This window comes from Corapipo altera, unplaced genomic scaffold, assembly GCF_003945725.1.
Source record: "Corapipo altera isolate COAL_440 unplaced genomic scaffold, ASM394572v1 49, whole genome shotgun sequence".
Lineage (NCBI taxonomy): Eukaryota > Metazoa > Chordata > Aves > Passeriformes > Pipridae > Corapipo > Corapipo altera.
This window is the reverse complement of record NW_020884879.1, coordinates 14,877,196-14,902,239: the sequence shown is the minus strand read 5'-3', so window position 1 is coordinate 14,902,239 and position 25,044 is coordinate 14,877,196. Positions and strand designations below refer to the sequence as shown.

General features: G+C 40.2%; 1 protein-coding gene across 1 annotated transcript in view; it reads left to right on the top strand.

The window, feature by feature from the left end:
• The first annotated feature begins 5,030 nt into the window (after positions 1-5,030).
• The window catches only part of CPA6 (carboxypeptidase A6), a 78,614-nt gene continuing 58,600 nt past the window's right edge, over positions 5,031-25,044 (top strand). The window contains exon 1 of the mRNA XM_027638915.1: positions 5,031-5,116. Coding sequence (XP_027494716.1) covers positions 5,031-5,116 — 86 coding nt within the window. The remainder of the gene's footprint in view (positions 5,117-25,044) is intronic.

Genomic DNA, 25,044 nt, shown 5'->3' with positions numbered 1-25,044 from the left:
TCACTTGTCATGAGCAACACTTTTTTTAAGAACGCTTGGTCAAAAGTTTAAAACCAAGTTGCCAGATTTATCTTAAGGCTGAATCTCAAGATAGAACAAGCTTTTCTTCACAATGTTGCCTGCTGCAGATCCTTCAAAGATATTTTTTCTCCCATGCACACTTTTAAGAAGGAATTTCATACATATAAAGAAAGCTATGAACACATATAGTAGTCTTTCCAAGATTAAAACCATACTAAGGAAAAATTCATCAGGTTTGTAATACTCTTGTCTGATGTGATTTATCAGTATGATTTCTAAAGGCTCCATGGGGGCTTGATATATTGATGATTTGTCAGTTACACATCTATTTTCCTTTAGCTGCTTCTAAAACATATCCATATTTAAATGTCTCTTGATTCTACAAAACATAAAAGAATATTTAAGCTGTATTCCTGTCCTGTAGAATAATAGAATAATAGAAGAAGATAGTAATTCTTTAGGTGAAATAGTTCCATTCTTTTCCTTAATTGAACCATTTTATAACAGTTCAGTGCCATTGACAAAATCCAAACAAAATGACTTGATAAGAGTAATGCAGGATCCCCAAGTAAGTTGAAGACAGGATGTCAAGATTCTTAATTGCAAAACTCATCCTTTCTAAAGACACTTATAATTCATTTTAGTAAGCTAATGACATCTGAATACCCTTCATGGTGATGTTCAGCACTGGTTCATTGTAGCAAAACTAGATGACCATTTATTCTTTCCAGTTCTGCCACGTCTTAAGCCACAGTGAGGGCAGGGTGCTCGTGGCACCTTCCAAAGTACTGCTTGTTAGAAGACCAAGGAAGAAAGACCACAGACAGCAGGCAGAGCGGGAGGTTGAAGGAACTTATAGGAGATGGGAGTGGGGATGTGGAAGGACACATAGGAAAGGTAGCAAACCTACACAGAGTAGCACAGACACCCTAAGTGTCCTGCCTCTGTGGCAGCCTGGCAGCCCAAGTTTAGACTAGCCCAGGTACCAACAGCAACCTGTCATTGACAGTGTGAAGCCCAGCAAAACCAACCCCTAGGCGTGGGAAGTCCTTAGTTTATCAGTTCTTTGTTGCTACAGTAACATTCCTGACTACACAGGGTGGTTAGTTACAGCTAACTGGCCGTGCCACTCATGCGTGAATTATATTGCTTTCATGCTATTTTAGACCCCAAACCTAATCTAGCACAGAATCAGCAGGGCCATTTTCACTGTCCTTCATCTGTCAAGGTCTCCATGTGAGTTAAAAGAAATGGAGACCAGATCTTGAAAAGGACATTGCACTCAATCAACTTCAATCATTTTAATGAGTTATAGCAGTGCAAATCCCAGCATGAACACACTTAGTCTAATTTATTATTAATGGGTATGATTTAAACTAGAACAGTGTAAACCTTGTTTAAATTCCTGTTTCTGAACCATTATGAATCTAACAAATGTACAGCAAGGATTTTTATTTGAGCCAATGCAACCTTCTCATGAAGGTGAGATTTAGGACAGCTCAGAGTATAAAACATGTTTATAAGAAGCTATTGCCCTTTTTCTGCTTTTCTCAATAAATGGTATATTCTCAAGTGCATGTACCAAATGTAGGCTGCCTGCCCACTCACCTTACATGAAGCCTTTCTTGTTTCCGTGCCATGTAGAATTGCCTCTGTTTCAGCAACTGCCTGTGTTCCTTGTAAAGTGGTAAATCCCACATTTTGAAGAGGGAAACCACAGGCAGCATTTTGCTGTTTCGTCCTGGAGCTTCCCTGGCTCAGCACATCCTGGACAGTTACTCTGCTCTTGCAGGAGCACTGCTGAAACCAGCACAAGCCAGCCAAAGGTAGCATGCCCACCCTGCACTTCCAAGGTGAAAATTTAAGGCCAAATCTTACTTATATTAACCATTTTGCTGGTGGTTGTGGCAAGGATTGGCAAGAGCAAATGTTTAATTGCTTTGGTCCACAGCAGAGTTTTCCAGCTGACATCAGAACCAAATCACCACTTCCCAGAAGTGGGAACAGATTCGCTGCCCCACAGAGAGTGGTGGAGGTCCTACCAACACAGAAAGAAAAACTGGAGCCAAGAGCCGGGGAAGGGCACAGGAGGGACAAGGCTGCCCTTCCTGCCAGAAGCGGAATTGCAGTGGAAGAGCAGAGAGTGGAAATCAAACTGCAACAGCTACAGAAGGGGCAGAATCTGATCTCTTCTCTCTGATGACCAGTGACTCTAGGGAACAACACGAAGCTGTGTCAGGAGAGATCTAGGTCAGACATTAGGAAAAGGTTCTTCTCTCAGAGGATGGTCAGGTACTGTAACAGGTCCTCCAGGGCAGTGGTCACAGCCCCAAGCCTGACAGAGCTCAAGGAGTGTTTGGACAAGGCTTTCAGGCACATGCTAGGATTGTTGAGGTATACTGTGCAGGGCCAGAAGTTGGACTTAATGATCCTTTTGGGTCCCTTCCAACTCAGGATATTCTATGATCCTATTCTATATCTCAGTTTGCTCTCTCCTGTTCCATCATAGCCCCTCATCACCTCCAAGTTGCACATCAGAACTCTTGGTGCTGGCAACTCCTCCTTTCAGCTCCAAGAAATTAAGGAAAAGAAATTCTGGTTTTCTTTGTCTCAAATCCTTTGCTTAGTTAGGTGCAAGTTTTATAGCTCCATCTTGTCGGGAAAGTAGACTTACCACATCTGTAGCTCCCAGGCTTGACTACAGTCTTTTAATCCTTTCCTAGCTGCCAGCATGACAGAGTTCCAGCCTTCCCTCCAGTCTGCCCTGTCACCTAGTACAATTTAAACTGATGGATCAAAGAGAGACCGATGGATCTGTATAACCCTCATTATCCCTACCCCTGTTAAAGTCTTTTTTGGTACTTTTTAACTTTTCCCTCTCCGGCTTCTCCACAGCTCTAAAAGTGTACTTTTAAATTATTATTAAAATGTATTTTAAACTGGCAGAAGTAATACATATTAAGAAAGGTAGCAATACCTTTTTTGTGTATTTATTCCCCATTGTGTTGCTTTCCTTCATTATTTGGTTTTGGTCTTGAATTCCCTTTCTTTCTTATATCTTCTTGCCTTTTACTTGCAGGGAATGTTGCAGAAAGGCAGGATTTAAGACTGAAAACTACAGCCACAGAAGCCCATAATTACATTCTCCCTAATTTAAATGGAACCAAGTTTTCCTCTTGAAAGCAAAATTTTTCTAATAATGGCCAAACTATTTTGCAGACAGAGGCCAAAAGTAAAACTCTTACTAACTCCAATAGAGCCAGGGTTTTATCCCAAAAGCAAATATCTTAGGATAATAGAGAAACTTACATTTTTCAAACATTTAAATAAATTGGTGTATTATCTGATACACTTCAGGTGTAGCAAGAATACATAGTAAGTAAAGTAAATGTGTGAAATAAAGCAGTGTGGTTTGCTTCAATATCATACTCATGCCCTTCACAAGTCAGTTACTTGACTTCCTGATAGCTAACTTTCCCTTTGAAGTGGCCTCTGAACATAGAGGAGAACTTCTATTAACTAGGTGTTTGTAAAGATGAAGTTACATTTATTACAAGATTGAATACTCACAGAAAAGGTTTTGGGGGTTGTCTGTAGTAAATGGAAAGTGTTTTCAACAAGAGATGTACAGCATATAAGCACACACAAATTCCCCTCTGCATATCCTCACCAGAAATTAACTTGAGATTTATGGGAAGCTCAAGGGAGAGAATACCGGTAACCAGACAGAAGGGAATAATCCTGCCCTGGACAAAGTCTTTTCCACCTCCAGACTCTATGACACAACTAGTGTCAGATTTGGTGCCAGTATGAAAAAGAGACAAAGGAAAATGCTTGTTTGCCTTTCAGCCAGAGAATACGAAGTGTGTGTGGTTTAATATAGTCCTTTTTCAAAAGGCTCCCTGTGTCTCTGAAACATTAACAGGGATTTACAGTAGTTCTCACACATGTTCAAATGTCAGCTAGTTTTATTTGTCTACAGCCCACTCATTCATTTTGCTTTCAGAGAGGCTGAGAATCAGTCGAGCTTGAAACACTTTTTCCTTCTTTTTAGTAAATTCAATATAAAAGTATCAAAGGGGCTATCAATTTAGTCCATATTGGCATAATATTTTTACCTACATTTTCTTTAACAAGTCCTCCACGTATTTTCTATAAACTACAATTATTTGCAGCAAAATTCTTCCCATTCTTCTTGTTATTCCCTGTGCTCCATTGACTTACCTTTATGTGGGTCTTTCACCCTCACCAGCGTGGAAAAGAGGCTGTAAACCCCCAGTTTTGAAAAGATGTTGTGGTTTTATTTTATCCTATTGTATCAGCCTGTCTTCCCTTCCCACTACTCATATCCAAGATTTTTGGCCACATTGGTAACATGAAATCCCGCTTTCTCCTCGCTTCATGACTCCTAATGGACTCTCCACCGCTTTTTATTTTATGGAGGTGTATCTCTGCCTTCTCATCAGCCTCAGCTCTTTTGCCCAGCCAGGGAAATCTCGCCGATAATCCCCCGATGCCACTGACCGCGCGTTAAGCGACCCTTGGCCGGCTGCTTCGCCGCAGCACCTGCAGTCGAAGCCCTCCCCGCCGCGCCCCTCGTCCCTCCAGCCCCGAGGGAGCCGCCGTGCCCGCGGGGGGCTGCTCGCCGCCGCCCGGCCCCTGCCAGCCCCCGGGCTCCCCGCCGGGCAGGGCGGCGGCGGGGCCGCGCACCCCCCGCACCCCCCGCACCCCCAGCCCTCCCAGTCGGGCGCCTCCCCGCCCAGTCCCGTCCCCGTCCCGTCCCCGTGCCCAGGCGCAGCGGGGCTGCAGGCGACGCCCGTCCTCCCACGACTTTCCCCGCTCGCCGCCGGCGACCAGCAACATCTCTGAGCGCTCCGCTTCTCCCGGCCCCCTCCCGGGCTTTGTGTGCGCGGCAGCAGCCGCCACCTGGGGCGGGCGCGGCGGCGGTGGCCGTGCCGGCGGTGGCTGTGCCTGTGCCCGGGGTGGCGGTGCCGGCGCGGCCCCGCACGATGCCGCTCCGCGGGCTCCTGCCCCTTTGTCTGCTCTGCCTCCAGGCTGCGCTGCCGCTCCGCGGCCACCGCGGCCGCTACGCCGGGTAAGTCCGCCCGCCGCCCGCTCCTCCCGCGGGGCATCACCGCGACCGCGCACCCTCCGCTCCGCTCCGCCGGCGAGAAGCGGTCGGTGTGTCTGCGCGTTCGGGCGTCCCTTCCCGCTGCCGACCTGGTCGTGTGCTTTGCTGGCACTTGTAGCGTGTAGTTCTTGCTAGAGATCCTGAGAGTCTCTGCTGGTAATACGAAGGATGCTACACTAGGGGGAAAAGAAAAAAAGTTTTAGTGTCCTCGTGCAAAAAGAAATTGCGCTTACACCAGGGGAGGGGAAGTGGAAAAAGTTTTAGAGGCTTCACCGTGCTCTGAAGTGAATGAAGGTTTATATTTTCCTTTAGGGGACAATTATACTGAAACTTAAAATTGTTTTTTAAAAAGTTGAACAATGTGCAGGCGTATTACTGAATGCATAAAAAGCTCAAGCAATAAGGGAACTCGATTAACTTTACTGTAAACAAGTGAAGACTAAGACTTTTATGCGTAATTTAAACTAGACTTTTTCCTTTTTTTTTTGTTTTGATTTGAAGTTCAATTTTGTGTTAGAAAGAGAAAGTTTGAACTAAGTAGTAGTAAAAGGCGAATTGCAGTATCATTGGTAGGCTGTGCCTCCAAAGTGTATGTTCTTTGCCCAGTTTAAAGACTCTGTTTTTAGAAAGTATTTAATGTATGAAGTTTATGATGCAAATGAAAATGCAGTCAAATATAGGAGCATTAAAAGCCAGTGGCATCTGTTCACATACAGTATAAAATTCTTTCCAACTGACCAGAAAATTCCTCAGAATAAGCGTACTTCTTTCTGGTAGTAGGATGATGTACTATTCTTCTTATTTTATTAAAGTAGCCAAGCCAGACATAGAAATTCCCCTACTAAAATGAAGTTTTAAAAAAACCACTATGGCCTAAGCTTCAAGGATTTGGTAATTTGATATGAAGCCATTCACCCCTGGGTCACTATTAGTGATAGAAAGTAGTTAAACAATTGACAGCTGTTTCACCATCTCTGTTCAGTTCCTCAGGTTCTGGTATCTGCCTGCACTGTGAAATCAAACAGGCCACAGCAGTCAGGAGCCCTCCTGACAGTGCTGGAAAGGAGTAGGAGAGAAAACTAAACTGTTCTTCAAAGCCAGGGTGCTGCTGTAAGTTTTTTGTAGCAGCACTGCTCTGTCTGTGTGGAGCCCATAGCACTGGGCTGGTCTTGTACACATTTTTTTTTTAAGTTCAAGGTTGCATTCAATTCATTTCCAGGTGGCACTGAGATCAATAACACATTCTCAGTGCTGGTACTTAACTTCTTCTGAATATTACTTACATGAGTTATCTACTAATTGATGTATGAGATGTCAAAATCCACATTTTAATATCTTTTAGGTTTAGGTGAGATGGCCAATGATAAGCAAGTTGGTTCAAATAGAAAAAGATGCATGAAGATTCAGATATTGTACTTGTGCTTGTCTATGTGACTCACTAATTTTGTTTAAAGTTCTAAAAATTATTTTCTTGTTTGAACATTTCATGTTCGTGAGGTAACATGTAAAAGACCCACCCAAACCCTCCCTTGTTGATTTCTGTTTTAAAGCTTCTGCATAGACACTAGTTAAAAAAAATGAGGTTTCTCATCAGCTTCCAGAATTTGGGCAAGCACAACAAAAATCACTACTCAAAAAAAAAAGCTAGAGTTTATTATAAAATCTCTTGGTCAATAGGCAATTGTAGTAGGGGGCCAAAATACATTTACAAGCCTTGCTGAAGATGTGGGCAATATTTGAAACAGAAACCAGAATGTGTACTACATGTATAACACAAACTGGAAAAACAACCTAATATTTTTCCTACTCTACTAATATTTTCCATTTCTACTATCCTGGTATTATTCATGTCAATAAAAGATGATGGAAAATGAGTTTGAAATGGGATGAAGGTTTCTTCAGAATTATGAATATATCTTGTCCATCTGTCATCAGTCCAGTGACCTGAGCAGGGTCTTTTAATTTCTTCTGTGTGTGCCATTGATTAGAAACAGTTGAGCCAGTATTGCCATTACCACTGAACCTGGCCGTCACTTAAAGAAAAAAAGTGTTGGTAGGGGTTTTTTTTGAGAAAGCCAGTTGGGAGGTGAATAGTTTTGTAATGTTCACCATTAAAAAGGGTGTCCCAACAAACTGACTTCATTGTATGCTAAGAAATAGCTGTGAATCCTAATAATTTCTATCATGTCAGAAGCCATACCATATAGGGGAAAGGCATAAATATAATTAAGGCAAAAGGATGAGAGAAAAAAAGAACAAAAATAAAAAGGCAATGGAAAACTTTTTCTCATGAACTCAGGCCAGCACTATGAGGCACAGTGCAACTGTAGCTCTTTAGCTGAGTACTCAGACCTTAATTAATTGATATTGCACATGTGTCTCCAGACGGTGTTCAGAGCAGGCCAGGTATGCCATATGGACATATCTTTAAGGAAATGTGTTCCAGATACCTTTGGGAAGTCAGCAAATACTTGGGGAGCCTCAGCAAAGAGGAAGCAGCTCTCATGCCCACCGAGGTCTTGCAAAGACTGGGGGCAGTTGTATTTGCCTTCTTCTGCCTCACACAGCATGCAGTTCAACCTACTTCTGTGCTCTCATGCCTGAAGGAACTCAAGAGGAGCTGTCTAAAAGACACTGCTAATCAGCTACCCAACAGCAAACTGAAAACTATACTCACATACACACATTTTTCCTTCTCGCATTTGCATGCTCTATCCAAAGGTTCCAGGGGAGATGGGCAAGAGGGAGACACACACATATCAAGGTTTGGACAGAGTATATGTGGTGTATTCAAGAGGATTTTTCAGGAGGCCATTACCAGAAGTTCAAGTAGAGGAAACAAGGATAACCAAATGTATGGGAACAGTTTAAGTGCCTGAAATAACCGAGTAAGCTAGGACTCTTTGGTGTCTAGTAGAAACAATTTAGGGCCTAACAGATGCCTACAAACTTTGAGTAACATGGACCTGTTGGATAGACATCAGTTGTTCACTGTTTCTTCAAGTTACAAGAAGCAGGAGACATAAAAGGAATCTAATAGGAACCAGATTGAGACCTGTGGAAATCCTTGCTGAAGGATGTGAAATGTTTACAAGGATTCAGTGGGGCTTGACAGGTCCATGGAAGGACAAGTTGCTAGATAAGCTACTGAAATAACATTTATCCCAGATCACTGCATTGAAAGTAGCTGACTGTTGGGAGGGTACTTTTGCCTCACCCTTTTGCCTTATTGTTACCCTTCCTTGGGTAGTTGACTATTGACAAATTGTTTACAGAGTAGGGTGCTGCTGGAGCAGATGGAGTTTGAGGATTTTTTTTACCAAATGCAGCAATCTTCCTACTCTTAGGAGTCCTATGAAGAAGGATATGGCATCCCATTAGCAGATCAAGATTCTTTGAACGTCACTACTGTGATGTTTTTACTTCAGTTCATCTACCTCTGCCTGTAGATGGTGGCTTGGCATGTTCCTTCCAATTTCTCCCCCACTTTTTGTCCTTCCAAAACCTTTTCATCTCACCTTTTCTCTCACCTGTAAATAACTAAGAACAGGCAAAGGTTGAAAAATGTGTCCAGTCCTTCTCTAAGAGTTTTGATGCAGGATTTGGAATCTTTTTAAATATTGGATCACAGTGATAACTCCCCCTAAATGTTATTCTTTTGTGGGTTGCAGTACTGCAGATAATTATCATTTCTCTTGGTCAGATGAAGGCTATAGTACATGCTTACATTATTGGGTAACAACTACATAAAATAATCTGCGAGTGATGTGGAGGTGGATAGCAAGGAAAGAGTAAAGAAATGTTTTGTAATCCAAGATATAATGTGCTGTAGCTACTCGGACATTATGTCCTGAAAATTGCATAAACCAACTGTTCATGTAGATAAGGACAGACATCAAATCTGAGAGCATTCAGCAAATTTCAGGTATTTTAATGCCCATTAATACCCCTACATACCATAACTGATCCCACAGTACCTTACACACAATGACTGGCAATTGTTCTGTCTCATGGAAAAAACACATGGGAGTGTGACGAAAATGAGTTGTTGAGGGAATTGAGAAGTGGAAAGGAACTCCTTCTGTGCTATTCCCTCTGTAGATTTTTTCCAAATGTTTCAATCGGGAACTGAAAGCTCTGCTGTGTAAAAAACATTCTTTCTCCCTGCTGCTCAGCTCTCCTTCCCCACCCCCAAGTCAAAGTAAGATGTCATGCACAAACTAGCAAAAAAGCATTTGGAGAGCACACTACCATAATGAGATGGAAGGTAATCATATTCATTCAGAAGAAAACCACCCTTAGTTCTTCCCTGAATGGTGTCAAGGAGCTTCTCAAATGTGAAAAGCTGTGAGCTTTCTAGCACAAACAATATTAAATATCCTTTTATTTAAATAACCAATAATTCTATAATCAAAGTACCCCTGCTTCCTAAAAAGAGCATAGATCAGTGAAATCCACAACAGCTCTGGGACCCCTATACCTATTCTTGAACACACACCGAGCTCTACTTATGTGCTTTCTCATCACCTGATATTCCCCCTGCACAATAACGTTTATGTTCTACAGGAAAAAAATACTGCCAGGTTTTGATTCTTTTTCTCCTCTATGTCCAAGCATGATAAATTTACTTTTTAAAGCTTGTCTGCCCTCTCATTATAAATGAGGAATATGAAGTGTTTCAGTTGCTCTTTCTTTCCCTCTTTTATTGTTTTTTTAATAATTGGAACAGCAGTGCACATCCACATTACCCAAGTGAAGTGCATACCAGGCAAGGAGGCTCCCAGTTTATTATTGCTCTGTCTAAATTGATCTGCAGGTTCATGTCATCATGTGAACCTGATCCCTGTACTTGCTCAAATTGGGATCCCATTGGCTGGTGTTGCAGTTTCTGGCCTCTTGAGGTGGAAGAGATGGGCAAAAGTCTCTGGGAGTAAAGGGCATAGGCAAAGCTGGCATCCATACTTAGGAGCTGTGAACCTTTCCTAGGTTTCCTACATTATGTGAAACCTATGGTCTTCCTGCAAAAATTATTCTTTTGGAAGTGTAAAACTAATTCCAGTAAACACTCTTTTCTCATTTTTAAAAGTATCTGTGTTACAAATGAGAATGTAGTGTTTTAGGAAGAAAATTCATGTTCTGGCTCGATTTTGAATCCAACAGTTATATTCTGCAAAAAACAGGATATGTCTAAGGTGTACTTAGAAAAAGATACTTCTAAAAAGAAAGAATTCACATATGAAATCTACCTAGACCCTCACTCTAAAGCATCCACGTTGAATACACCAGTTTCACTGTGTCATGAAAATAAGCAGGTAAAGAAATACAGTTTTTCCCAGAGCTTCTGGTACTAGTTGCAGGGAAGTCCAAAGCTCCCACTTCTACACTATACTCACTTCCAGATGCTGCTGCTGTAAATTCACTCTCCCAGAGTCACTCATAGGCTTCTTAAAGTGAAGTTCTCAACTCTGAATGTTTTGTACAGGATTTAACAAGCACTTAACAGGGGACAGACACTATATAAATTATGTACGTACTGATTTATTTTTTTTATTTAAACAAATGGAATCTGAAATATGTGAGCAATTCATGTAAAAGTGGAACCTACTTGGAGTCCAGAAGGAAAATCATGGTTCTGGAAGGAGCCAATTTGAAAAAGTGAGGCTAAAAATCTGCTTTTCTTGAATACATTGCTAATAATTTGTAGGGAGCCCTTAGTTTCATACACTGCATAGAACTGTATCACACAGTGCACAATAAACAGGATCCCAAGTCTCATCTCCTGAAACTCTAGTATCTATAAAATGTCATCCATATGTCTGAAACAGCCTTACATGGTCAAAATGCTACAGGAAACATTTACTGCTCTATCCAGTTGAAGGTGAGTGGCCATCATTAATCATTTCTCACTATCTCAGGAAGGTAAACTCTGTCATCTCTGTTTTGCAGAACTGCCCTTCACTTACATTTTCTCCTTAATTTTACTTCTGAATACATAACAGAAAATGTACTCCCTCTTGTGCAGTAGATAATAGAATTTAAGAGGGCACTGTGTGCATAATATTAAGGCAAAAGTCAAGAAATAAACAGTTCTATTGAACATATATTGGGCATCTCTTCAGTTCTGTAAGCAAAACCTGCTGTGTGAGCATGCATATAGCAGTAAAAACTGAAAACACCAGTGTGGATCATCAGTCAGTATTTTTACTGCTCAGGCAATATGATTTGTTTTGCTCTCAGGCTGTAGATAAGGAGAAGTTTTCTGTAGTTTGATCCTCTACACAAAAATAAAAGTAAAAAATCCCATTAAGATAAACAGCATCATTACTGTCCCCTGCCCACCTACCTTACCTGTTTGTGTTATCAGTATTATTTTTCATGCTGAAAACAACTTTCAGTGAAACCTGTACTCTCTGTTCTATTTACAATAATAAGCAGGTTTAGTTGCAAAATGAGAACCAATAATTACATTTACGCATTAGACCCTCTCTGGAAACTCCGCTGTGGGCAAAACTCCTTGCAGAACTTAACAGGACTTTTGCTGGTCTCAGATTTGCAGGAACAGATCCACAGTCAACAAACTTCTGGAGACAATTAAGCCCAATCCGAATTCTGATTTAAAGACTTTGTTCATGGGACTGAATACAGAATACAGAGCTGTGGTTCTGATTTGATGTTGGTGTTACAGCAAAATATGCATGAATTTCAAGGGTGCTACTAGTTTGCACCTCAGTATATCAATCAGATCAGAATCAGACCTTAAACAGACACTGACAGTAAAAAAAGCATCTGCAAAGAAAACTTTAAACTTGCATTTTGTGCAAGGCACCTGAGGGTAGGTGAGCCAAAGTACTCAGACCAACAAATGAATGGGGACAACATATTCCATTTTTTTCTAATATTCTGCACCTTGAACTTGCAAAATGAGAAGGAAGGGATGGGGGCTGGAATCTAGCAGTGGACAGGCAGCACAAACCCTTTCTTTCTCCCTGTATCTGCTCTGTGCGTGCTGAACGCTCTGGAGAACAAGGTTCTGCCAACCCTCCTCTTCCTCTGGGGAACAATGGGACTTTATGTTTATTTAAAGAGAAGCCACACCATAAATTTACTAGACAAAGCAATACAAAGAACAGCATTTCCTAAGGAGATGTTCTAGATTGCCTAAATACAGCCACGGAAAAAACAGATGTATCTTATGAAATCAAAACAGTTCTTCTTTTCTTTATGTTCTGCAGCTCAGTTAAGGCCACTCTCCGGGGGAGACTATCATAACTAGACTTTGAAAATCAGTTTGTACGTAAAGTTATTCTAAGAAAAACTTACTGTTTCTTATATCATACTGTATTTCAAATTTTCTGAAGAAAAGTGATACTTGTTAACAGCACCTCATGGTTGACTTAGAAAGAAAAAAAAAAAGCTCTTTTTAATTTAGATTAAAAATAAATTCTGGGCGTTCACAGACCAGAAAGCCAATCACATCCAGGGCTGCATTAACAGAAGTATGGCCAGCAGGTCTAGGGAGGTGATTCTGCCTATCTACTCCATTCTTGTGAGACTCTACCTAGAGTGCTTCAGTGCATCCAGCTCGGGGTCCCCAGCATAGGAAAGACATAGATCTGCTGGAGCAAGTCCAGAGGAGGGCCACAAAATGGTCAGAGGGCTGGAACATCTCTTCTATGATGAAAGGCTGTGAGAGTTGGGATTGTTCAGCCTGGAGAAGACTCCAGTGAGACCTCATTGCTGTCTTTCAGTACTTTAAGGGGGCTTATAAGACAAATGAGGACAAACCTTTTAGCAGGGCCTGTAACAATAGGGCAAGAGGTAATGGTTTTAAACTAAAAGAGGGAAGATTTAGACTAGATGTATGAAAGAAACATTTTACAATGTGTAAAATGGGTAGTGAAACACTGGTACAGCTCTTTTTGGCCAGGACTCTATTCAACCTGACCTTGAAGGTTTTCAGGAATGGATCATCTACCACATCTCTGGGCAACCTGAAGTAGTGAAAGATGTCCCTGCAGAGGGGTTGGACTAGATGGCCTTTAAAAGTCCCTTCCAACACAAACTATTCTAAAGTACTTTAGCAGGCGTGATGGAAAACTGGTGCACTCTTTGATTTACTTCACCTTACTCCTAACAAGATCACCTCCAGATGCTACTCTGAGGCCAGCCCTCTAATGGCCACCTGCTGCCAGAGCAGTCAGTTGTGCTCCTGCTGTTCCAAATGTGCGCCCTCTGCTCGGTGAGTGGCACTCCTACGCCTACAGCAAGCCAATTGCGGGAGCACAGAGAGCAAAAGAAACACTTCTTCCTCTTTTTTTTCCCCCCTGGACTGACAGCTTGTCAGGCTGTGATCTGGCTGCTGCAGAGCCTCTGGGGTGTTTGTATTGGCACAGGGAAGGGGCAGGAATGGCTGGTTTTTTAGTACCTGCCTGTATACCTCAAGCCAGTCAGTCTCCCTGTGCACATATGCACTGGAGACAGTTGTCTGAAACCAGTTAATTTCAGGTGTGTATTCCAAGGAGCACACCGTGCGTTTATCTCGACAGAATTTGGCTTCTTGATCAGTCCCAGCTCCCAGATTCCCCTCCAGACCTATGTCAAAGGAACAATCACTAACGAGTGTTTCAGGCTCACAGAAGGAATAATAGCGTGCAGACTATTTTCATTTTCATTTTCAAATAATCACCTTCCTGAAAGTGCAAAACCAAAGCAAAATCTAACTTTGGTACTAGCCATCATCACCTGTGGTTTTTTGAAGCAATGGGTTTTCACCATTCTTAATGTCTGAAGAAGCTCTAAGTCCTTCTTTATATAACAAACAAGATTATCTAAAGAAAAATAATATATTTATTAAATTTATTAAATAGGTTTGTGTTAGGCAAATAATAGCTATACATGTCAAGGAAACTGGGAAGATATTTAATTAAGTATGTCTTATTAAGATCTCTGCCTTTTTCATCGTAGTGCAGTTTCAACTGGGAAATAAACCTTGGGCTCACTTGAACTGTATAACACAGGCAGCCAAGAACATGCTCTGCCCAAAATTTGTGCCAAATAACAAGAGTCACCATGTAAGCACAGTGCCAAGCCTGGGCTGGTAAGTCAAGTGTTTCCACAGAATGAGCTTGTGTCCTTGCTCAGTGTAAACACCCCAGGTGGCACAAAGACAGCACAGCATGTTCTTATCCTACTTCATTATCAACAGACTGGATCCCTGATCCATCTGGCTCTGGTAGTGACAATGCTAAAAAATGTATATGGAGATCATTAATAGAACATAAAGTCTGAGTGATTTCCTTTCTTTGTGAAAAATTAAATAGTTTCACCGTCAGTTTGTTCACTTGAGGTTCTTTTGTTTTGCTTTTACCAAAAGCAGCTTACTTTTGAGTCAAACATCGTCATGTTTTGATGTAGCCAGAAAGAAGGTTTCAGAGGAAATCTAAGCATTTGAGTATAAAGGGTAAAAGCTTTTATATTCACTATCCAGTAGCATTAAAACAATTACTCATGTATTTTTGAGGGCCTAGACTAGAATGTTAACTGCAGTGAAATATGTAATTATGCAGGTTTTGATCCCTACTGTAAGTATTCTGTTCAACAGTAAGTTGTCCTGAGAGAGAGTGGTTCTCCCTCCAAAGTGGCTGCGAGGAGTGAGAAACTCAGGAACCAAAGGTTTCTCTGCTCAGACCACATCTTGCGAGGATCCCTGTCTGCTTGGCGTAGGCTATGTAGTGTCTGAGCACATTTGGTGCATCATATCTCTCAGAGGCCCCAGGGAAAGGAACATTAACTCGTCATAGAATCATAGAACCATAGAATTGTTTAGGTTGGAAAAGACCCTTAAGATCAGAGTCTAACTGTTAGCCTACACTGCAGAGTCCACCACTAAACCATGTTCCTAAGCACCACATCTACATGTCTTTTAAATACCTCCAGGGATGGTGACTCCACCAGTTCCCTGAGCAGCCTATTCCAATGCTTGACAACCCATTCAGCGAAGAAATTTTCCCATTGTCCTCTCTCAGACAGATACATGACAAAGACATTGATCTAGTCTTGACAGACAGTTCTGAGCCAACATGGAGGCAGAAATGTGGATATTTTAAGCTCAGATGGGGTGAGTGAGGACTCAGGGGCTTCAGCCTTTCCTCCCATCTACAGCATATGTTGTTTGTCGCATGAAGTAATTATATCTTTCAAGGCCTTGCATCTAGCTTCACCTGCAAAAACATCTGTATCAAATTAGGAAATAGATGTCCAATGAGTGACTGAGCAGGTCAGAAGCAAGTTAGCAGGTGTCACAGACCTGGGGATTACAGAACCATCAATGCACCCCCATTAGCTTCCACTCCCTCTATGTATGCTTGGTCCTTAGCCAGTGGCTGGCATGCAACCCACCAGTGTGTTATTTTTCCTATGTCCAACCCTCTTTCCTTGGACCTATCATCTCTTCTCCATAACTGGTGGATTTTTGACTATATGGTGAGTGATGGACAAAAAGGCACCCTAAAAGTCTGTTAGCACAGGCTGCCTCTGCTAACCAAGGTGAAGGACAATTCGTAACCATTAGTATGTATCACCCACAAACAAATGGGAACACAGTTTAAAACGATAGAAAGGTTAATTAGTTTAAGCCTCTGGGAGACCATGGAAGAGTGAAGTCAAGTCGGTTTCCTACTTGATAAGCAGTCAGTATGAAGTAGTGATCAAGATGAGTTAACCTTATATCTGTGATGGGCAACCTTTTCGAATCCTGTAAAAGCCACATGGAGGAATGGTGGGTGAAGGGCTCCATGGACCAGGTAAACATGATCTTTTGCTTCTGCTGAATTAAATTGCAATTGTGAGGGGAAATCCCACAGATTTTACCTTGTCAGATGAGATCAATCCTACTAATTTGCAGACGGCGAGACATTTCCATGAAACAGTTTAGGGTACAGAATTGTAGAGAACAAGGCATCCACACTGCGCTCTGTGAAATCTGATCTTTCTGCATTGTTTGTCTTTAATCCAGTGACCATTATCTCTGTTGAAAAAGATACATGTAAGCTTTTATGTATAGCAGCTACACTGGGGGTGGTCTTTGAATTAGAAGGCATGTGGTTGCAGAGCCTGAAGCAAGTCACGCTACTGCAGGCTGTGTTGTTATACTGGGAAAAAAGAAGCAAACAAGACAAAAAACATTCTCCTGGATGGTTTAAGAGGACAGGTCTCTGAGAACTAGGAGGTCTGAGGAAAGAGATTTCTGATATTCAGGTGCGTTTACTGTGAAGTGACATTGGCTGAGGGAAGAGACATACATTTTAAATGTTTAAATTCTACATTTAAATGTTTAATTCTACAAGTATTGGATCTACGTGATTTCAGTTATCTTATTAGAGCTAATGAAATACAGTCTTAATGGAGTAGCTAATAGCTGGCCAATAAAAATGCATAATAATAATAATTCTGCTAAAACATAAAATAGAAGAACAACAAAAGAAAGATTTTATGCAGGGATCTAACTGGGAGGACCAGTTTCAGAGCAGGCAATGGAAAAGTAATTCTTAGGGTGTATTTAGCAACCAAAGTCCCTCTGCCCCTCTGGAAAACATTACTTTTTGCTGGAGGAAAAAATAAGACAAACTTCAAGCAAACAAATGAGGAATTTTTAAATTAGTTGGTGTATAAAGAACTTTGCTTCTTACAAGAATGAATAAATAAATGAGTGAATTTAAGGGGAGGTTTTTTTAAGTTATAAAATTGCATGCAGAGTATTTATTTTTAAACTACATGGCTATAAAACACCAGATGTTGTACAGTGAAGTAATCTCAGAACAAAACTGGAATCTGTTGTCTATGAGGAACATGCAGATACTCGCTTTTAGCAGTGACGTCTTGTTCATAAAACAAGGACAACCAAACACTCTTCACCACAGTCAAGACTTGTGTCCCCATTGCGTGTAGGGTTTTGTTGTTTTAAGGTTAATTATTACTCATGTGAAACAAGGAAGGGAGGGTTTTAAATTACAGTTTATGAAGAAGGAAGTAAGAGCTGTCTTATGGTGGGGATTAACTGAAGGAAGTGTTGCCTCTTGGTGTTGCAGCAAAAGCCAAAGAGGCCTTTGCCGTTTTGGCCACGCATTGTCCTGATGTATGGCTTAGGTCACTCCTCTTTATTTTACAAAAGCAAAACCAGAAGTACAACAAAAGGATATATTTTTCGTTTGATATGGAAAAAACAAAATTATGATGTAAAAGCAAAGTATCACCTCATACATTGTGCTACTTCTTGCATAATAAAAGTTTTTGGCAGCTTGTTCTTAGTCATGGAGCATGCCAACTCCATTTTCCATGAAACTTTATGTAATGATGGCTGATCACAAAAAGAGCATAATGAGAAAGAAGCTGCAGAAATATGGAGACAACAATTTAATGGTTTTGTAAAGGTCTAAATTTGAGTGATATTAATTCATACAGCATGTCAAGTGTAGCTCAGAGTGCATATATTTTGCCCATCACAGCTTTATAGACTGAAATAATTGCAAATGGAAATTAATTCACCTTATTAATTTATTCCAGTATACAATGTAATAAAGACAATTTAAATTGTGTGTAAAAGCAAATAATGTAATTTTATCTGAATTTTTAAAAATAATGTAACATCAAAAATAAACACAAGTTTGTATCTGGGTTCTGATTATAGCATTTAGTGGAATGTCCTGTTGCTGCTAATTTCCAGAAAAAAGCTTCCTTTTATAATTCTGATAAATCTCATTCCTTCAGGCAAATCAAAACAGCTGTCCTCTTCTAGAACAAAATGTACTGCGAGGCTGAAGTTCAATATTGTTCACAGGTTTCAAAATTTGTGCGCTCAAGATAGCATAAGATAATGTAAACATTATATATTTCTTCATCTGAAATTTCATCTCCCTCTTCTAGGTCATTTTGGTCAAATTGAGCTCCATCCTACTTATCTGCCAAAAACTCAGCAAAATTAAATAAACCAACCAAATCTTCTCTAGCACAGCATTTTATCTTTAGATGGGGAGCAAACACGTTAGAGGCTCTGTCTCATGAAATCACTGGGTGCTACAGCAGCAGAAGCAGATTTCTAGCAAAAATACTGCCTGGGGGATGTTTCTTGGCAAGCAACAGCTCCCTGGTGGAAATAGCATTTGGCATCAAAAGTTGTTTCACAGAAGGCCTGTGTACACAGTTTCTCAGTTGTCTTTTTCAAAGGACCTTTCCTTTTGCTGGCTGTGCAGGTGCTGAGCTGAGATTACAGCCTGCTGTGTAAAATCCTGCCCCTTTTCCTCATACCTGCCTCTCAGTTCTCACATTCTTTCTACTTCATTGTCCTCATGTCTCATCGTAAACAGCCTGCAGAACTGTTCTGGGTAGGCACTGAGGCATTTTATTACCTGCTGGGTCAGCAGATAATTTCAGATTTTTGTTGTTGTGTGACTGCATTATAATCAGGCAAGAGCAGTTTCAGCTCTAAAACAGGTCTTTTGAACAGTGGGCCCAGCCAGTATGATAAATAACAGTCTTACACAGGTGAAAATAAGCTTAAATTTTTTTTATTATTATTAATGTTTTCAATTTAGAGATTTGTTTTCAGTTGGGCAGAGGGCAAGGAATGCTGATGAGATGATTTGTTTAAGGAGCTAGCAGCTCTCTTCAACATTTCATTAATTTTTGCTAATTATTGTAGCAGGAAAAAAATCACACTTAGGAAATTTCCATGAAGTATCAACAGACAAAGCTCCATTTTGTAACATGTTGAGTTTATATGAGCAAGGCTGAGAAATAGCTTATACATGAGTACAAGGCTCTACTGACATATTCCGAACTTAGTATCTTGCTCTCCTGTTCTCCTGGATCCCTTTGGATTTTCTTGGTTTGTTTGGTTGATTTTAGTAATTCTCTGGGTGTGAGAGTTAGAAATAGGGACCAATAGAGGCGAGTAAGCAGGAGGTCATAAACAATAGCTCTAAGATATTATCTACCCTATTTGTTTCAGTTCAATGTAGCTCACATCGTGGATGAAGTTGGTAGCAACGTCCTTTTTCACTAAAAATTACAACTATGTTTTCATACATTCACACATATATGCGCATCAGCATTTCTGAAATGAGAAAGTTGTCCATAACCCTCGAAACCTGGTAAGTCAAAACAACACAGAAAGGTAACTGTCTTTCATACAGAAAGTATGAGCAGCATGATGTCATTCAGTTAGGTAGACTAAACATTCTGTCTTTTCTAGATAAAAACTATAAAACCTTTAGAAACATTTACTGTATCAGGTATCCAATGAAAATTACAGTAATAAATCTGAGATGTATAAGAAACCATATTCCCAGGACAATTACAGAACGCCCTAGGCATTTACTGTCTGTGTGCTCTTAGGCAGAACATGTTTATACCATGTTTCATAAATCCAGCTTCTGCAGCATGGTTTATTCTAAGAGCACAGCAGTGAATTTTCTAAACAAAATGAATGACATTAAACCTCAAATGGCAAGTTTGGTATTTCAGTGACAAAGGCACAATACTTTGAGGAGATCTCCGCATTTGTGGTTTGTCTTAGTTTAGCAAACTATATTCTCAATGAATGTTTAACAAATAATCAGTGTGGTAATGCTTTTTAACAATCAAGTAATAAACAAATGTAATGGCATGTCTCAAGAAATCAGTTGTAAGTTGTTTTAACAGTGCATATAACATCTGTTTATTACCGCAGATGCCACATGGCTCCAGCTGGCACTAATGGGATTTGCTGTGTGTTGTCAGTGCACTGAGTCTTTCCGAGTAGTCCCTTCACCATCTTCAGTGGCTTCTCCCAGCAGAAGAGCCAAAATCATTATGTCACATTCAGCATGACTAGTCCAAGCCATAACTCAGTTGTAACCACACCTTGAACTTTGAAAACACAGAGTTACTGCTTTTCCATTTAAGAGTTTTGGGAGGGCAGCCAAGGTACTGCAAGGATGTTGTGATGGAATTGCAACAATAAAATCAGAATTCAGCCAAAAAATGAATGCCCCTTAATTTGAGGAAAAAGTGATTACGAGGCAAATAGGAGAGATTTCCCCAAGTTCCAGTTCAGAGCATTAAGCCTTTTTTTTTTACGTGTGTGGAAGTAAAAACTAATAACAGCTCTGGCTTTTTGATTTAGCAGAGTTCCCAAAAAATAGATTATGTCTCTCTTCTTGGTAACATAAGGGACTCCCAAACCCTAGTGCATTATTTCTGTGTTTGGAGAATATTTTCAAGTCAGACTTTTACTTCAAGCTTATGACTTTGTTGTTCCTTTTGATAAAATGAATAGCACTGCCACCTGATTTTCTGTATTTTTAGTTATCTATTAAATTACTGGGGGAAAACACAGACATTGATTCAGGAACCTGAATAATAAAACAAGCTGTTTTCTCCAAAAGTTACTAAATTCTCCAAAGTGAATGAAACGGTAAAGCATTTTAATTCATGTTGTGATTTGAATTTCCCGCCCTCATCCCATATTAAATACCTCACATCACAATACCTCACATTAAACTGGGAATGATTTATGGTGTCCTTTTGGCATATCAATCACAGGGCCCATAAGCAAAGAGTCAGCAAAGGAAAGAGAATCTTCCAGGCATGAGACATCTTGTTTTTTGGCAGCCTAAACAGATTTTATATTGCCAGCTTTAAACTGGGCCTTTGAGTTTGCCACATGCTTTAACTGACAATGGGCTCTCTGGACTGCCATGTGTTCCTGGTTGTGATAGCTTTAACATTTAATATTTAGGTTTATTCCCCACCCTTCTCTCTCTTCAGAGGATCTCCACACAGGCAAACCTTCACACTCAGCCCTAGTATTTAGGGCTTACAGCCTCTAAGTATGCATTCTGAATTGGGACTGGGACAAATTTACAGTACTACAAGAATTATGATCCCTCATCACCGAAAGTTCTGCACTTGTAGACATTCAAAACAAACAATTAAAAGATTTCCCATCTGTGCAAGACCATTAATGCACCCATCAACTGGTCAGAAACTTCTCAATCGCTTTCTTTTGTAAACTGAGTGTGACACCTAGTTTGGTATCTAGCTCTATTATCAGAAATTTTTTACTAGAGGAAGTCATCTGTGAACTGTGTTTTTCTGTTATGAAAATGAGTCTAGAATTAACTGGTTATGTCATCTGAAACATTGACTGTAAATACTCCGATTTGTGTATATCTTGATTTAAGATGTTCTGCAAAGAAGCACCATACTGCTTTTAGAAGTAGATGGGAGCTGCTCTTAGGCAGAAAAAGAATCTTCATTATCTCCTGGATGTTAAACTCTAATTAAACATAAAATTGCTTAAAATCAGTAGTTTCCAAATTAAGTGAGATAGAAAATAGAGGAATTGAAATAGTTCATTCTTAGTCTATTCCATTTCTGTATAGGTTACAGCAGTCTAGTACTCTTGTCCCTATATCTAACACTTGAGTCTGTATACGACATCCCTGCTCTGCTGGATGGTCTAGAGTTTTTGTATCATCAGGCCTTCTGGAGCTGTGAAACCAGTTATATTCATGCTGATGTTAATAATTCTTTTTTTTTTCTTCTCAGATCATGCAATCAAAATATCTGAAATATCATGGAAAATGAGTCTCCACTGTGAGCCTATACACTCAAAACCATCAGATAAATAGCCTAATGCTTTGGTTCTCCTGTACTGAATATTTCTTAAACTTCTCTTAGAGTCTGCACAAACTATTTGAATACTCAAAGTCAACAATGAGAGGGAAAGCAGAGAAGCATCAGACCAGAGGATCAGAGTTGTCACTCCACTCTGGCTCTGCATGCTATTTATCAGAGGTGCCACTGACTTTGCCCGCAACCCAGACAATTATTAAGCACCGGTATGTTATGCTGAGTGACAGTCAAGTGTTTTCATGCAAATGCCATCTAACCAGCCTTTCCCCTCACTGCCTTCATCTTCTTCAGTGGCCTCCTTGTTCTTGTGATAATGGTGCTCCCAATTCTCTTCCAATTTAGTGCTCACATAGAAATTGATACTGCCATCAAACGTCAGACCAGCAATGGGCCACAGAACAGATTATCAGTCTTTTGTAATCTGATATTAAAAAACGTTGTAGTGTGGTGTTACTAAGGACGCTAGTAAACTAATTTGAAAATCAATAAAATAGTTTCACTTAGGACACTGATATCAAAGGGAGCATAAATAAAATAGCTTCTTCTTCTTCCCTTGTTTTCACTGGGAACGGTAATAGGACAAGGGAATTCAGCAACTATGCTGTTCTGTGAAGGATTCCCAAAGGCAAGTTTTAGGTGTTGCTCATTAAACGTGAGCGTTAAGGAGACTTACAGCATCAGGAATCTCTTCACTTTCACATCCCAAGTGACAGCAAACGCCAGGCTAGCAGCCACCCTGCTCTGCTCCCTAAGTAGCCATGGGTCTGGTGTATTTCTGTATTATACTGATTTATCTGGTCATGTGTGATAGCATGATCATTTACAAGTGCAACAACACAGTACTGGGATGCCACTTTCTAGTAAATTACCAGGCTTCCTGTAGGCAAATAACACCCAAAATACTCATCTACCCAGGGAATTAAGTACCTGTTCACTTTATCTACAGAACTGATAGCCTCTTTCTCCTGGCAATTGACCTTCAGAATAAATGTGAAATGCAAACCTTGGAGCACATAAGGAACCCTTAAAATCTACCAAATCACTTAGTAAAATCCATCACTGTTGCCTCAGACAAAATACTTCGTAATTTAAGGCTGAAATTTATATGTTACTCAAAAATAGTAATATGAATACTGAAAAGAGAAGCTAGAAACATTAGAATTAGTATTTAATCTTTTACAGCACTTAATTTTATAAGTTAGGCTAATGGCATGAGATTCTAAAATGTGTGAGAACACGGAATTTATAGGTTTGCAAAAGACCTTTAGAAAGCTATGTACATGCATAACCAGATCATTAAAGTATTTTATGGAGAAGTTTTGAAGAAGAGTGCTTTGGGTTCATTGGCACTTGCTTAAAACTGTAACATTTCACATAAGAATCTAATGTGGAGCTGAGAAAGCTAATTTTACACATTTAAGTATGCACTGACTTTGATAGCATTCAGGTATCAGCGGTCGTGTAACATAGTGCCCTTGTAGGCAGAAAACATCTGTCATGTAGAACTAGCAAAACCAAAAGTTACTGTGGATGTTTTTTGGTTAAATCAGCCCTTGACAGAATAGAAATTTCTGGGTTTTTTTCATACTTTCACTGATGCTAAAAAAGAGGCAGCAGAAATATTTAAAATATATTTTAATAATAATTTTCTGGAAACTAAATAGATTAACCTCCTTATTATTTCTCTGGAAATAGATACATTTCCTCAGTAGTTATTGACAAATTAGGATTTACCTCAATTACTACAAAAGTCTCAGGCTGAAATCTATCTCACTAGAAGGCAGGATGACTTGTAGCTTGTGTGTTAATGACATGGATTTGAGTGGGGAAAAAAATGTTTTCTGCAAGCAGTGGTGTAGGATATACATCCACCCTCTCAAACACATGGTCTTCTGTGGGAAAAATTGCCCTCAATTAGTTATCCTGCCTTTGGTAAATTTAAAGTATGAAGTTTGATTAAATTTAAATCTAAGCAAAGATCTATTATGTCGTATCATATTGAGTCAAAATAACCATCCCTTCAGGTTATGTCTGTGTTAGCAGTTAGTGCTGTGTAGACAGACAGACAAGCTGGTTGGGTTTTGCTTCAGACCAGTTGATCTCATCCCACAGACTGAAAGCTGATTTGAGGTTGGGACACATTACATGTACCCCAAGAGCATCTCTCAGTCTATATTCAATCCAGTTCATGCACCCTCAGACAGGTTCTATGTCTGTCAGGAAACCAGAGGCTGTGTCGTAGTGCGAACCACGTTCGTAAGAAGGGACACTCAGGTTTGTGTCAGAAGTGCGTTTCTGATCCGAATTAAAGCGTTTATGTAGCGTCTGTCCCTCTCCCAACACTAATACCTAAAGAATAAGGTGTCTGAAACCTTGCAGCTGTGAAATGGTGTGCCTTCTGCAAAGGTTTTTTCCTAATCTCCATCATTTATCATTGATAAAGGTACTGAGATCTCTGAGGTGTCTTGGAGGAGAATATGAAATTGTTGCATTTGTGATCACTTGTTTTTGTAATTTGTGGGAGTAGTTTCCATCCAGAGTGGTCCACAATTCCTTTCTTTGCACATTTTTAAAAACTTTACTCAGCCATTGGCTTCTCTTTCAGAAGAATACTTTCACATTGTAATTAGATTTGTATTGCCTAAAAATAAAGTAATTACCTGCTCTATACCAGGAATGTATTTAAACTAGCAAAATTTTTCCTCTCCTTTGCTTTGTGGACCAGAAAATATAACTGTAGAAACAAATGTAGTTATGATAAAGCATTGCCATATACCGTCTATATGTTGGGATCTCTGTGCTGAAGGCTGTCATGTCACTAAATATACAGAGCACTTCAAATCACTGTCCTCAGAGATTAGAAATCAGTTGACTGACTAACTACTGAAGCAGTTCAGGATCATTTATACCATTTCTTTTGTTAGCTGAGGACTGAAGTGAGTCATGTTTAGTGATCACTATTTGTCCTTCAGTAAAAAGTTACATTGGGGGAAGCAAAACATTTACCTGTGTATACCTGAGACACCCATCTGAGTGGACTTAGGGGAACTATCTCATCAGCTTTGGCTTGGGTGGTAGGTCTTGTGTGGCTGGGAAGCACCATGTGGTCCACTTGAACCGACAGCTGTGACTGCACTCTGGTGCCCACCCTGGACCGTCTTGCTGGGTGCTTTTACTTCTCAGCTCCTGCTGTGAGACAGCTATGTATCATCAGGAAC